This window comes from Telopea speciosissima, chromosome 2, assembly GCF_018873765.1.
Source record: "Telopea speciosissima isolate NSW1024214 ecotype Mountain lineage chromosome 2, Tspe_v1, whole genome shotgun sequence".
Taxonomy (NCBI): Eukaryota; Viridiplantae; Streptophyta; class Magnoliopsida; order Proteales; family Proteaceae; genus Telopea; species Telopea speciosissima.
This window is the reverse complement of record NC_057917.1, coordinates 4,202,380-4,216,961: the sequence shown is the minus strand read 5'-3', so window position 1 is coordinate 4,216,961 and position 14,582 is coordinate 4,202,380. Positions and strand designations below refer to the sequence as shown.

Genomic DNA, 14,582 nt, shown 5'->3' with positions numbered 1-14,582 from the left:
ACCTACACTGAGCCTGAATAGGGCTTGGGCTGGATTTTCAACCTTGATGGCAGGTTAGGATTAGAATTTTTAGGCCCTGGGTTAGAGTCGGGCTGGGCCAGGGTTAAGGCCTCGGGTTGAGCCTGAACCTGTATTAGGTTATGCTTTACAATTTAGTGTTTACATATAACAATTTTTGTTTAGTATCTAAATATCTATTGGTTTACCAAAAAAGAGTTTAATTATCTATTGAACGAAATATTTAAAATTTTAAGATTGAACTAAGTTTTTTAACATAGAAAAATCTAATAGTCAATTGAGTATGAAACAAACCAATACCCATTCACATGTTTCTCATTTTTTAATGCATAAGATGAAGCAAATGGGAAAAAAAATGTCAATTAGGATCGCAAAAATACGATCAATCAGGGTCGGGCTGGGCTGGGCTGAGCCTAACAAGGTTGAGCCTGGGCTAAGATATTTCAACCCGACCTAGAGCCAGGTTGGGGTTGGGCTGAGCTAAGAGGACTTAGGATTGAGCTAGGGTTTTAAAAAACCCGATCCAACCCAGCCATGTTTCACCTAAATACATGAGTTTCTTTATCACATGACTTAATCTATTCACAGTCAAGTAGCTAACGGTAAAATGTTATACATCACTAGGCATATTGATACCCAGAAGTCCAACCAAAAAAAAAAAAACACTATTTGTATATGATTAGAAAGTCAAATAAAAAAAAAACACTGAGAGAAGTAGACACATGAGGTGCTAGTGTAGCCCACATTACCGTACTGAAAATTATTTCCCTTAATTATATACAGCGTTAGGTCAACCAAATGGTCGACGTTTATTAGGCGGTGCCCATGGACAACGTAGTTTGAGTTATGAACGGTTGGGTAGTTTTTCCTGCCACCTTTTGCAATTAATGAGCATGAAATTATTGCATTTCAGTTGCTTTCAAGGGTGTACCCTACCTCTGCGTCATTCCATATATCAATATCGGGGAGAAGTTCTTAAGGGGGAGCTCCGATCCTCCTAATTTTATTGATTTGGATCTAGCTGTTGATGCGGCTGGAACTTTGTCTCAAAGATAATAAAATTTATTCATCAAGAAAAAATAAAAAATTCATGTTCTAATATAAATTTACTTGAATAAAGAATCAGATTGTGGTAAGTCCTATTTGATAAATTCCATCTAACCTAAAATCCTAGTCTTTTTTATAAATACTAGTTGGAGACAGTAATTTATTTATTCCAAACTTGATATACAAGGTATATTGCTTTAAGCAACCTTGTACTTAAACCCTTAACCCTAAACCCTAAACCCTAACAGTTATAACCGTCTAATACACTATAACAACTAACTTCTATCCTAATGACTAACCACATAAACTTTGAGCCAATTAAGAGCCTTCCTTGACCTTCTTGCTAGAGTGGCCTGTGGTCTCCCCGGTTGAGACCTCTTGATTAATCCCAACCACTTCCTGTGTAGGGACAATAGGTCCATCAGCTGCCACGTCTTGATTAATCTCAATAGGTGGTCTTCCATTTGTATCAGGAGAGAGAGAATATTCCCTCTCCGATTCTTTGTTTTAATAATAAAAAAAATAGTACATGTTGGGTTTTTTAGATCCTAGGGTAAAATAGTAATTATACACTGGTCAAGGATAGTTTAGGATTTTAAATAAATTTAACTAGCTGACATCATCACTTAACAGTGTAAAATTAACAGTATGGATTAATCTGTAATATAGGGCTCTAATGTAGGAGGTATTCTGGGTATTTTCAAATAAGAGAGGGTGACTTGAGTATCGTTCCATTTTCAGGGGGTGTTTCGTAAATTACCCATAAATAAATAAAAACTGATATATAAAATTCCTTAAATGACTAGTTGTAATTTTGATCTTATAACTTAGGCTTCTATATGTTAAGGCAGAGGTTTTTGTGCACGACTATGCACAAATTCGTCGCATGCGGTGGAGGTAGGTATACTGTGCACCCTCATTCTCCATCCAACGGTTTTGTGAACACCCATGCACCATTGACAACCGTGTACGAAACCTTTTCCCTTATGTTAATTAAACATTTGTGTACAATTTCTTAAAAAAGGAGGATTGAAATGTCATGTATAATACATGAGGGAGAGTCTTCAATGCTACTGGGATCCATAACTGTGTACCAACTATTGCGTTTATTAAATGAATGGTGTCTCCCCCCTTATCATGCCATCTCTAGCTACCTATCTTCTTCTTCTTCTCTTTCCATGCCTCTCTATTTCATAAAAAAGATGCTATAATGTTTAAATGAAAAATAATTGCTTAAACCATATTTATTTAGGGTCTTGCTTAATGTAAAACATGGTTGGTTATACCAAGCTTGGCACCAAGATCTGCTTGAAACCCATATAATCAGGAGTGTTTTGGGTAACAACAAAAAATCCCTCAATAATGGTTTTTGTCTTAATTGAGATGGGTTTTTTTTCTTGTGTGCAACATAAGATGGCATCAAGCTCCTCCCCAGGGAGCCCAACGGTTGTCGCCCAAGGAGTTCTCGGGGGGGCATCCAATGGTTGAGCTGTGCCACACACATCTCAACGGCTGATTGAGGTGTTAACGAAAAGAAGGAAGAATAGAGTGTAAACAACAAAGAATTGAGAAAGTCTGTCTTTGTTTTAGTACAATGGTTCCCCTTAATTTATATCCAGGTTACAGAAGAGAAGAGTTGTTATCACCGTCTAACACACTATAACAACTAACTTCTATCCTAATGACTAACCACATAATCTTTGAAGTAATTAGGAGCCTTCCTTGACCTTCTTGCTAGAGTGGCCTCTGGTCTCCCTGGTAGAGACCTCTTGATTAATCCCAACCACTTCCTACGTAAGGACAAGAGGTCCATCAACCACCACGTCTTGATTAATCTCAATTGCTGGTCTTCCATTTGTATCAGGTGCCCCCCGGCATTCCCTGGGCGCTGGGTTCTCTGGAGAGGAATCGGATCCCATAAGATGGTGATGGTTTATTGTTACCCCGATGGTTATACAGAGATTTAAATATTAATATACATACATTAATGTACATTAGAGTTAGACGTACTTTTGTCACCACTCACCACCCACCACCCACCACCTTCAACGAATATTATAAAGGGAAATAATTTTATTAAATTGGTTAGAGAATAGTCAGAGGCTTCCATTTATCATTTAATGACATGTTCTCTCCTTCCTTGTAGTATAATGTTTGAGAGGATGACAAGTGGACAGTTAGGCAGTGAGGGATCTATAAATCCAAACCTGCATTCTTTAATGTAACTAGTACTGATAATTGCTGTATTGTCACCAGATGTTTACGGGTTCAAGTCAAGAAATAATTTTTTCCCGAAAGTGGAGGTAGGGTTTCATTTATGATTTAATGAAATATCCTATATTGTTTAATGTTTGAGATTATGAGTTATGGGGCCTATGGACAGTTGGGCAATAACCAGTGAGGGACCTAAATCTAAACCTGCTTTCTTTCCATGTTTAATCAAAACCTGATTGAAGGACATCGGTCTTTGATTGATGGTTGGGACCATTGGTTGTAGTGGTGCTTAGGGTATATTGATTTTGAGTTCGAGTATAGCTTATAGTAAGTCAGGTGTTTTTTGAAATAAGTGTTGGTCATTCGTGGGCTCCTCCTGGTCCCTTGTAGGTCTGTCCCTAGTGGGTTAAATTCTAACACACACAAAAAAAAAAATGGCTTCATTGTGATCAAGTTTTTTTTATTTTTTTTGTTGGGGGTGAGGGAGGGGGTTTATTGTGACCAAGTGATTGCGGGTTTGAGTCAGAAAACAATTTTCCTGCAAAAAAATGGGTAAGGTTGTATACATTATGACACTCCATAGACTTTGCAATGGTGGTAGCCTTGTATATTGGGTACGCCCTTTGTATTCAAGTACTGGTAGTGTCGATTTAGGATTAGAATCGAAAAGTGAAATTGAAACCGACTGTTTAAAACCAAACTGAATTAATTAAAAAAAAATGTTATTCGGTTTTGTTTTTGAAAATTTAATTTAATTTGGTTTGGTATCTTTTTTAGCGTAAAAAAACCATTAAATTGAACTGAACCGAATCTAAACTATACTAAACCCTACAATCATGTATCTTTGTTGAATCATGTGAAGTCATCTACTATGAGTTTCTTTGCTTAATTGTGTGAAAAGGGTGGAAAGTACCAGATTTAACATTGTTGAATTTTATTTTCATGAGGTTTTAATTTTCTTCTCAACTTTATTTATTTCGAAAGATTATTACCACTTAGACCGAATTACTGAGACCGGATATAAACCAAAATGAAATTGAATACAAAAATGGTAAGTCGAATAAATTGAACTAATTCAATTTAGTTTCGGTTTAGTTTTTGATTTATATATAATGTATCATGAACCCAATCGAAATCAAATAAAAAAATCGAAACCAAATTGATTGACATCGTTTGTGAAGTCCACACTTACACCAGCGGCTAAAAAGTATACATATTGGGGAAGAACGCTAACTGGTGTGTAGCCCCTGCACCAGCATAGGGCCAATGAGAGTGCGTATAAAGGCATTATTTTGGATGAGATTTCCGATTCCAATAGGCTTGAGCGGTTTTTTAGTGTGCTCCTATGTCGAGGCACAGGAACCACACAACCAGTTATCATTCCTTTTCCCATATATATTTTAAGGGAAAGTGTTCTCTGTGTGGGAGTGTGTCCCTAGCACACACGGGAGCCAATGAGAGAGCACCCATAAGCATCATGGGGGTGGAATTTCTGTCTTTAATAGGGACAAGATGTTCATTTCACCCCCACTGTGTCTAGGCATGGGCGGTGGTACACTCTCCCACAAAGAACTTTCTCCATATTTTGGGATGCTTATCCCGGATAAGTTATCCCTTTGAGAGAAAGGGCAGAAAAGTATATTCAAACAACTTCTGAGAGGAATGGGCCAGCCTGGAGGGCCATCACGCGTATAGGAAATAAAATCACTTGGTGATATGTTAAATCATTAATCTGAGCCCTTCAATAGATACGGACCACATTCGAAAGGCCCATTTTTGTTAAAAGGACAAAAATATCTTTATCGCATTATTATACGCACGTGGAATTACTGGCCTAAGATCCTCTGCACGTACATAAACTTTCTTTCCACCTTCATGGCTTCATAACTCATAAATATTTAAATATTTTTTGAGAAATAGTTTTCTGTACGGGAGTGTGGCCTACGTTAACCCTCCCATGTGTATATCTGTCTCCTCCTTAAAACAAGGGGGCAAAAATATCTTTTCACATGGGGAGGAGAGAGATAGACTCATGGGAGTGCTGGAGTAGACCTCACTCCCAAACAGAGAACTTTTTCCCATATCTTTTATATACTTTTAAATGGCACGTGGCATTCTTTGATCGTATATTTAGCTTACACGTACGTGAAGAAAAACTCAACTCGAATTTACAATCCCTACCTTCCCAGTTTCATGGAAATGGCAACGCTAGTCTATAATAGGGGTCATGGAGGATCAGCCCACCCAAAACAGGGGAGTTTGGTCATTTCAACCCAGAACTTTTAATTATAGTGTGTCATCCTAGGTGCATGGTTTTAAGAATCAGGTTGGTGAATCGGGCGATTTGGATAGGAATGGGCTTACACCGATCCCCATTTTCACCATTCCTAATTGTTACTTCTTGAATCAGAATTGGATCGGTCGATTTTTAGTCATTTTCATTATAAACCATCTTGAATCAGATCGATTCATGGGCCGATTCTCAATTCCTAAACCGATTTGACTTTCATCATGAAAAAGGTTAGATTTTCGATTCTTGAACCGATTCAGGCCAATTCCAATCTGATTCGGATCAAAATCCTCTCTAACTGATTCTGATTCCGATTCCAAGTTTTAAAACCTTGACTAGGTGTTTGCATGCAATTCAAGAGAAACAAATATTCTCATGGAATTCACTTATAACAGTCTATGCTAGATCCATGATCATATTGCCAAAACGGGCTTTGATTCTTATAACTCTCTCGTAGATGTGTACTCCAAATGTGGGTCATATGGGCCTGTGAGCACTCCAAGCAAAATATTCTGCAACATTCAGAGGAAAAGCAATATAACTTGGAACTCTAAGGTTGATGGAATTGCTCAAAATGGTTATTCCGTAGAAGTTATAGGGTTTTTTTTTTTTTTTTTTTTTTTTCGTTTTAAGAAGCAATGGGGCTATTTGATTGGATGCAATCCAAAGGTCTTAGTATGGACAATGTGTCATTCTTTAAGTGAAATTCAAGCTTGCGATGGTTAAGTATTTGACTCATAGGGCTAACGATGAGAAGTTGAGGTTGGTTGCCTCGCAAACATCTCATTGGTACAATTTCAACTTAAAATGAGTAGATGATGTGACATTTTTGTACTTTATATTCATCTCCATTTGATGAGATTTTGATAATTAGACCGAGTTTCCCTCCACCAATGGTGAATGGGATCACCATGGGGAAGGAGAGGGGGGAGAAGGCATTACGAGGGTGTTTGGGAAAATATTAAAACCCTATTGGGGTTTGTGAACCCTAAAATGGTGGTTGAACCGTCCTCTATGGGGTGGAGGAAACTTTCTCCTTGATAATTTTATTAAAATTTTGAATTAGAGTTTGAACAACTTTCCTTGCTTGATTTGGACCAAAATTTGACCATTGAGATGTACATGAGTAGAGTTGTAAGTTTGGTCCTGTCAGCCCAAGCCCTCGCTGGCCTGCACTGAGCCTGAATAGGGTTTGGGTTGGATTTTCAACCTTGATGGCGGGTTAGGGTTAGAATTTTCAGGCCCTGAGTTAGAGTCGGGCTGGGCCAGGGTTAAGGCCTCGGGTTGAGCCTGACCTTGTATTAGGTTATACTTTACAATTTAGTGTTTACATATCACAATTTTTGTTTAGTATCTAAATATCTATTGGTTTACCAAAAAAGAGTTTAATTATCTATTGAACGAAAATATTTAAAATTTTAAGATTGAACTTAGTTTTTTAACATAGAAAAATCTAATACTCAATTGAGTATGAAACAAACCAATACCCAATCACATGTTTCTCATTTTTTAATGCATAAGACGAAGCAAATGGAAAAAAAAAAAAAAAGTCAATTAGGATCGCAAAAATACGATCAATCAAGGTCGGGCTAGGCTGGATTGAGCCAGACAAGGTTGGGCCCGGGCTAAGATACCTCAACCTAACCTAGAGCCAGGTTGAGGTTGGGCATCCGAGTCCAAATCCCGTCCAATGACATTAACCACCACAATCGATCTCACACCTCGTGAGGAAGCTGAGGAGGTTATTTTTGGTGCTCTAAAAATTCTTTTCAAGAATACCAATTTTAACCCTAAGGACATTGGTATCCATGTTGTGAAATGTAGCCTCTTCAATTCTACTCCATCGCTTTCTGCCATGATCATAAATAAGTACAAGTTGAGGAGTGATATCAAGAGCTTCAATCTCGGGGGAATGGGTTGCAGTCCTGAAGTGATAGCTCTCAACATCGTCAAGGATATGCTACAAGTCCAGAGGTAAGGATGTCATGCAATTTAGAATCCAATCTGAAAGCGACCATTTAAAATTGAATCCAAGTAAATCGGGTTGGTTTTGATTTTAAAAGCTGAAATGTTTTTCGGTTTGGTTATTAATATATATATTTTTTTATCGGAATAAGGAATCAGATAAATTATATTCTTTTTTAATAATTCAATTCATTGCAAATAACCATGCCTCTGGTGATTATGTGTCTAGGCGTGGGACCCACGCCTAGAGCGCAATCGATTACCGTTTTTTAACACTATATTTTCTATGGAGAAAAGAACTTTGTTTGGGAGTGTGGCCTACGCTAGTACTCCCATGAGTCTATCTCTCTCCTTCCAATATGAATAGACACCTCTGCCCCTTTTTTGATGAGGAGAGAGATAGATACATGAGAGTACTGGCATAGGCCATACTCCTGGACATAAAACTACTTCCCATTTTTTATTTCCCAAACATATTACACATAATAACCATCTTTTTATACCTTTGCGTGGACCAAATAAGACAAAGGGATTCTTAATTTATGTAACCTATTGTGTGTTGTAAGAACTTTTAATTATAGTGTGTCGTACTAGGTGCATGGTTTTAAGAATCCGGCGATTTGGATAGGAATGAGCTTACATTGATCCTGATTTTCACAGGTCCTAATTGTTGCTTCTTGAATCAGAATTGGATCGGCCGATTTTTAGTCATTTTCATTATAAACCATCTTGAATCGGATCGATTCATGGGCCGATTTCCAATTCCTAAATTGATTTGATTTTCACCATAAAATAGCTTAGATTCTTGATTCTTGAACCGATTCAGGCCAATTCCAACCCGATTCGGATCAAAATCCTCTCTAACTGATTCCGTTTTCGATTCCAAATTTTAAAACCTTGACTAGGTGTTTGATGCAATCCAAGAGAGAAACAAATATTCTCATGGAATTCACTTATAGCAGTCTATGCTAGGAATGGGTTCTCAGATCCATGATCATATTGCCAAAACGGGCTTTGATTCTAATGAATATGTCCAGAACTCTCTCGTAGATGTGTACTCCAAATGTGGGTCATGTGGGCCTGTGAGCACTCCATGCAAAATATTCAGCAACATTCAGAGGAAAAGCAATATAACTTGGAACCCCATGGTTGGTGGAATTGCTAAAAATGGTTAGTCCGTAGAAGTAATAGGGTTATCTTTTTTGTTTTTGAGTTTTGTTTTTTAAGAAGCAATAGGGCTATTTGATTGGATGCATTCCAAAGGTCTTAGTATGGACAAGGTGTCATTCTTTAAGTGAAATTCAAGCTTGCTCACATTCAATTTGACTCTCCTCCAACCGTGGCGGGAGCTGGAGGGTCCAGTCCATCAAAACAAGGGGGGTTTTGGTCATTTCACAGGTGGGACCCAAGTGAGCCCTCCCTATAAAATGACTTGCCCAACCCGGCCTGATCAGGGTCAATCAGGGTTAGACTTGGCTGGGATATCACAGCCCGACCTAGGGTCGGGTTGGGGTTGGGGTTGGGGTTGTGTTGAGCTAAGAGGACTCAGGGTTGGGCTAGGGTTTTAAAAAGCTCGGTCCTGTTTCACCCCTAATTCTATATATATCGATAGGGAGAAAGTTCTCTGCCTAGGAGTGTGGCCTATGCCAGCACTCCCATGAGTCTATCTCTCTCCTCCCCAGTTGAAAATATACCTCTACCCCCTTGTTTTAAGGAGGAGAGAGATAGACACATGGGAGTGTTGGCGTAGGCCACACGCTCGGACAGAAAACTACTTCCCATAAATTAATATTGGGTAGCAGTTCTCTGTGGGGGAGCGCAGGGCCATGAGCACGTGTGCTGGCATCTCGGGGGCATAGTTAGTAAGTTCGCGTCTAATTGTCGTAGCTTAATTTTGTATGTGACTCTTAAGAACAGCCGTATTAATTGCCGTATTAAGTGTCATATTAATAAAAAAATAAGACTCTTGTTCTATTGCACAAAAGAAAAAGGACTCTCGTTTTAAGCTTCTACCAAACCAGCTACTCTCAAGCACTTTGGTTCTAGTTCATATCCATCAATTCCAGGTATCTTTAATCTCTCTCTCTCTCTCTCTCTCTCTCTCTCTCTCTCTCTCTCTCTCTCTCTCTGTGTGTGTGTGTGTGTGTGTGTGTGTGTGTGTGTGTGTGTGTGTGTGTGTGTGTGTGTGTGTGTGTGTGTGTGTGTGTGTGTGTGTGTGTGTGTGTGTGTGTGTGTGTGTGTGTGTGTGTGTGTGTGTGTGTGTGTGTGTGTGTGTGTGTGTGTGTGTGTGTGTGTGTGTGTGTTGATAAGATTTATATAGATCTGCAATTCTTCACAAACTAGGTTTTTTTTATTATTTTAATTTGTGTTAATTGTTTTCAATTCATGGTGCAGGGTAATTCCTTTCTCCTTTTTTGATTTTTGCTTCGTTGCTTGTGACCTTATTAGTTTGGAATTTGCACGTACCCTATTTGTCTTCAACCGCTTCTGTTGCTCAACTTTCTCCCATTTGTCTTCAACTTATTCTACTGCTCTCAACTTTCTCAGAGAGTTCTTTGTGTTTTGCACGTAGTTGTTCTAAATAAAGCCCCTGGTTTTCTCTATATATTTTTGAACAGTACAAATAGTCGAAGTCCATAAAGATGTGAGTTTATTTTTTAACTTATATAGTGATAAATCAATGTCTTTGTATGGAATAGTTCATATGGGATCAAAGTCATGGTGGCCCTCCATTGGCTCCACAAATTAAATTTGTGGTCTTTTGGACCTCAAGAAAAGAATTTTACAGTTAGGATCTAGGGAGCAATGATAACACCGCTTGCATGAAAAGTAATCCCTCAATCCTCCTAAATCTATATCCAAATTGGTATGTTTCTGTATTTTATTAGGATAATAAAATTCTATGTTAATGTTTTCTTATTTTATTGACTATAAATGGTTGGATGGTGCAATTGTTTAATAGTTTTGGTAGCTAATTGAGTGGTATTCTTAATGAATAGGTATCAATAGAATGAATCATCGTAGTTTATAACGACACTTTAGATATTTTTTTTTAATTTGGATACCTGTATTTTTGCTTCCGTACTATTTCAGACCAATCGTATTAAAATACGTACCATTTCACTATCGTATGCGATTTATTGGCGCCGGATTTTTGAAAACAAACTATTGCCGTGTGGCATGATTAATTGTCGTACATATCCGTTCCCATATTATTGTCGTACCCAACTTACTAACTATGCTTCGGGTGGGACTTCCGCTTTTTAAGGGGAGCAAGGTTGTCATTTCGCCCCTCATTGTGTCTAGTTGTGGTCTGCGTCCCCACATAGAACATTTTCCCATCAAAATTTTACCCAAAAAAATTTCTATACATCAATAAATTTTCTTAATTAAGCTGAGTTTTTTTATATATTTATCATTGCAACTTAGTAAAAGGAAAAAATAAATAAAAAGTGATATAGAGTTCCTTAAATGACTTCCTGTAGTTTTGATTGTTGGAAATAATCTCATCTTAGATAACTCTTGGATCTTAGATGACTTCATATATCAATTGAGTCTCTCTCCATCTTATAATGTAAACTTTGAGGCTAAACGCTTCAATATGATATTAGAGCACTAAATTTATTATGTTAGGGCAAAGGTTTTTATGCACGGTTATGCACAAATCCGTCCGATGGTGAAGAGGTAGGTATACTATGCATCCTCATTCTCCATCCAACGGTTTTGTGCACGCCCATGCATCATTCACAACTGCGCACGAAACCTTTTCCCCTATGTATATGCTCATAAACCAACTATTGCGTTTATTAAATGAATGTTGCCTCCCTCATCGAATCTTCTCTATCTTTCCTTCTGTCCTCTCGTTCTTCTTCTGTTCCCATCGGTTTTCAAGTTTTTCTAATTCATGATAAGTTGCTATCATAATGAACTGTAAAAAAAAAAAATTGTTTAAACCATAATTTTTTAGGATTTTGTTGGTTACACTTACACCAAGCTTGGCACCAACCCATACAATAAGGGGTGTTTTGGGTAACAACAAAAAATCCCTCATTAATGCCTTTGGTCATAATTGGGATGGCATCGAGCTCCTCTCTAGGGACCCCAGCCCCTACTACCCAGGAAGTGTTGTGGGGGGGGGGGGGGGATCCAATGGCTGACTGGCATGTGCTGAGATCCTATAAGAGATGGTGATGATTTATTGTTACCACAATGGTAACACGGAGATCTACGTATTAATATACGTATATTAGAGTACATTAGAGTTAGATGTACTTTTTATGTCACCACCTTCAACCATTAATTTTATTAAATGTGTTGGAGACTAGACATTCCATTTATCATTTAATGACCCATTTCCTTCTTTGTCTAAAACATTTGAGAGAACGAGAAGTGGGCAGTTAGGAAGTGAGGGATCTAAAACCAAACCTGCATTCTTTAATGTTCACTCAAAAATCTATTGATATTTAGTTTGGATTCGTCGGTGGTCGAATTCAATTTTTATACCTGAGTCTAGATCCCTTCTAATGATATTAACCACCACAATCGATATTACACCATTCATTAAACGTTGATTATTCCCCGCTCACGTCTATATATATATATCTCTATATATTTCTCTTTGTTGGTCTCAAAGAGAAATAGCCATGAAATATGTGAAGTTAGGTTACCATTACCTAATGGCCCATCTCCTCACCTTCTGCCTTATTCCTCTCATGGCTATTGTAGTGTTTGAAGCTTCACGGCTAAACCCTAAAGACATTCATCAACTATGGCTACAAATTCAGTGCAACATTGTGAGTGTGATAACCTGCTCTGCCTTCCTTGTTTTGGTTGGAATCGTTCACTTCATGACTCGTCCACGACCCGTTTACCTTATCGATTTCGCTTGTTACCTTCCTCCATCTGAACTCAAAGTCCCATTCGAAAAATTTATGAAGCATTCCAAGCTAACGGGCGATTTCGATGAGTCATCACTTGAGTTCCAACGCAAGATCTTAGAACGATCCGGGTTGGGTGAAGAGACTTATTTCCCTGAAGCAATGCATGCTATCCCTCCACGTCTCACTATGCTTTCAGCTCGTGAGGAAGCTGAACAGGTTATTTTTGGTGCTTTAGATATTCTTTTCAAGAATACCAATTTTAACCCTAAGGATATTGGTATCCTTGTTGTGAACTGTAGCCTCTTTAATCCTACTCCATCTCTTTCTGCCATGATCGTAAATAAGTACAAGTTGAGGAGTAATATCAAGACCTTCAATCTTGGGGGAATGGGTTGCAGTGCTGAAGTGATAGCTCTCGACATCGTCAAGGATATGCTACAAGTCCACAGGTAAGGGAAGGGTGTCAATTTAGAATCCAATCCGAAAGTGACCATCTAAAATTAAATCCAAGTAAATCGATTTGGTTTTGATTTTAAAAGCTGAAATGTTTTTTTTTATTCGATTTGGTTATTAATATCTATTTTCGATCTGAATAAGGAATTAGGTTAAATTTATATTCTTTTTTAATATTTCAATTCATTTTAGATAATCATGCCTCAGTTAGGTAGCTACCGGAAAATTATCTCATCTAGTTCCCTGCCCAACGACTCAGTTCCCTAGTCCCTCTAATAAGGGGGGTGGATCGCAATCGAGCAGAGTGTTTGGATAAGGGTAGGATGGTCATTGCACCCCCTTGTTAGTGGCCAGGTAAGGAACTGGAGGGGATAAAGATCCCCTAGCCACCAGAGAGTAGGTCTCTCTTTCAACATCAATATGGATCATGGTTCTTAATCCCAGGATCGGTCAAGGTAGAAATCGATTCTATACTGGTCCGGATCGATCAAATCGGGTGTCATGATCAAACAAAACTACTCCTTTTTCTTTCTACCAAAAATTGATTTTTATTACCATTTTACCCTTTGACCGTACGATTGAATCGGTATCAGATCGATCAAGATTTAGGATCAGCCTCGGCCAATATCGACCGATCCTAACCTATCCAAGATTATGAACCATGATATGGATGATAAATTATATTCCTTCTTAAAGTTTGAAAAAATTTTAGATTTTGACACCCTTATCTACAGGAACACCTACGGCGTGGTTGTCAGCACGGAGAACATTACCCAGAACTGGTACTTCGGAAACAATAAATCCATGTTGATTCCCAACTGTCTCTTCCGTATGGGTTGCTCCGCCGTCTTGTTATCCAATAAGTCCGGCGACCGTCAACGACAGCCAAAGTACAAGCTGCTTCACCTAGTGAGGATCCACAGTGGGGTCGACGACTCTGCATACCGCTGTGCATACCAACAGCAGGATTCCGTAGGAAAGACGGGCGTCTCGCTGAACAAAGATTTGAAATCCATCGCCGGAAAAGCACTCAAAGCCAACATCACCATTCTGGGTCCACTTGTCCTTCCAATCAGCGAACAACTCCTTTTCTTCTTCAATCTGGTGGTGAATAAGTTGTCCATTGAGAAGGTGAAACCATACATACCTGATTTCAAATTGGCCTTCAACCACTTCTGCATTCACGCTGGAGGGAGAGGAGTGATCGACGAGATGGAGAAGAGTTTAGGGTTGTTGCCGGAGAATGTAGAGGCGTCAAGGATGACGTTGCACCGATTCGGTAACACGTCATCAAGCTCTATATGGTATGAGTTGGCTTACACGGAAGCCAAAGGAAAGATGAGAAAGGGCAATCGTGTTTGGCAGATTGCGTTTGGGAGTGGATTCAAATGTAACAGTGTGGTTTGGGAAGCGGTTAAGCATGTGAAGCCTTCTCCAAACAATCCCTGGGATGATTGTATCCTCAAATATCCTGTTGATTATTAGCCCACCAATAAAGAACCAAACACAAAATGGTGCTAACATGGGAGATTCCATTCCACTAGAAGTAGGCTCCAAGAACTTTTTTTTAAGAAGAACTAAAAAAATAAATAAATTTTATTCTCCCCCCAACCCCTTTTTTTTTTTGTTGTTTCTCAATTTGCTTGGTTGTTTTTACTTCTTCTGGTTTTGTTGTATCTCTTTTGATAGTTGTTTTGTGTTTTTTTTTTTTCTTT

General features: G+C 38.5%; 1 protein-coding gene across 1 annotated transcript; it reads left to right on the top strand.

Annotated features, from left to right (window-relative positions):
• Nucleotides 1–12,177: 12,177 nt before the first annotated feature.
• LOC122650296 (3-ketoacyl-CoA synthase 4-like) lies at nt 12,178–14,352 on the top strand. Its single transcript, XM_043843682.1, has 2 exons — nt 12,178–12,863; nt 13,602–14,352. The coding sequence occupies exons 1-2, from the start codon at nt 12,178–12,180 to the stop codon at nt 14,350–14,352; spliced, it is 1,437 nt and encodes a 478-aa protein (XP_043699617.1).
• The last annotated feature ends 230 nt before the right edge of the window (nt 14,353–14,582 follow it).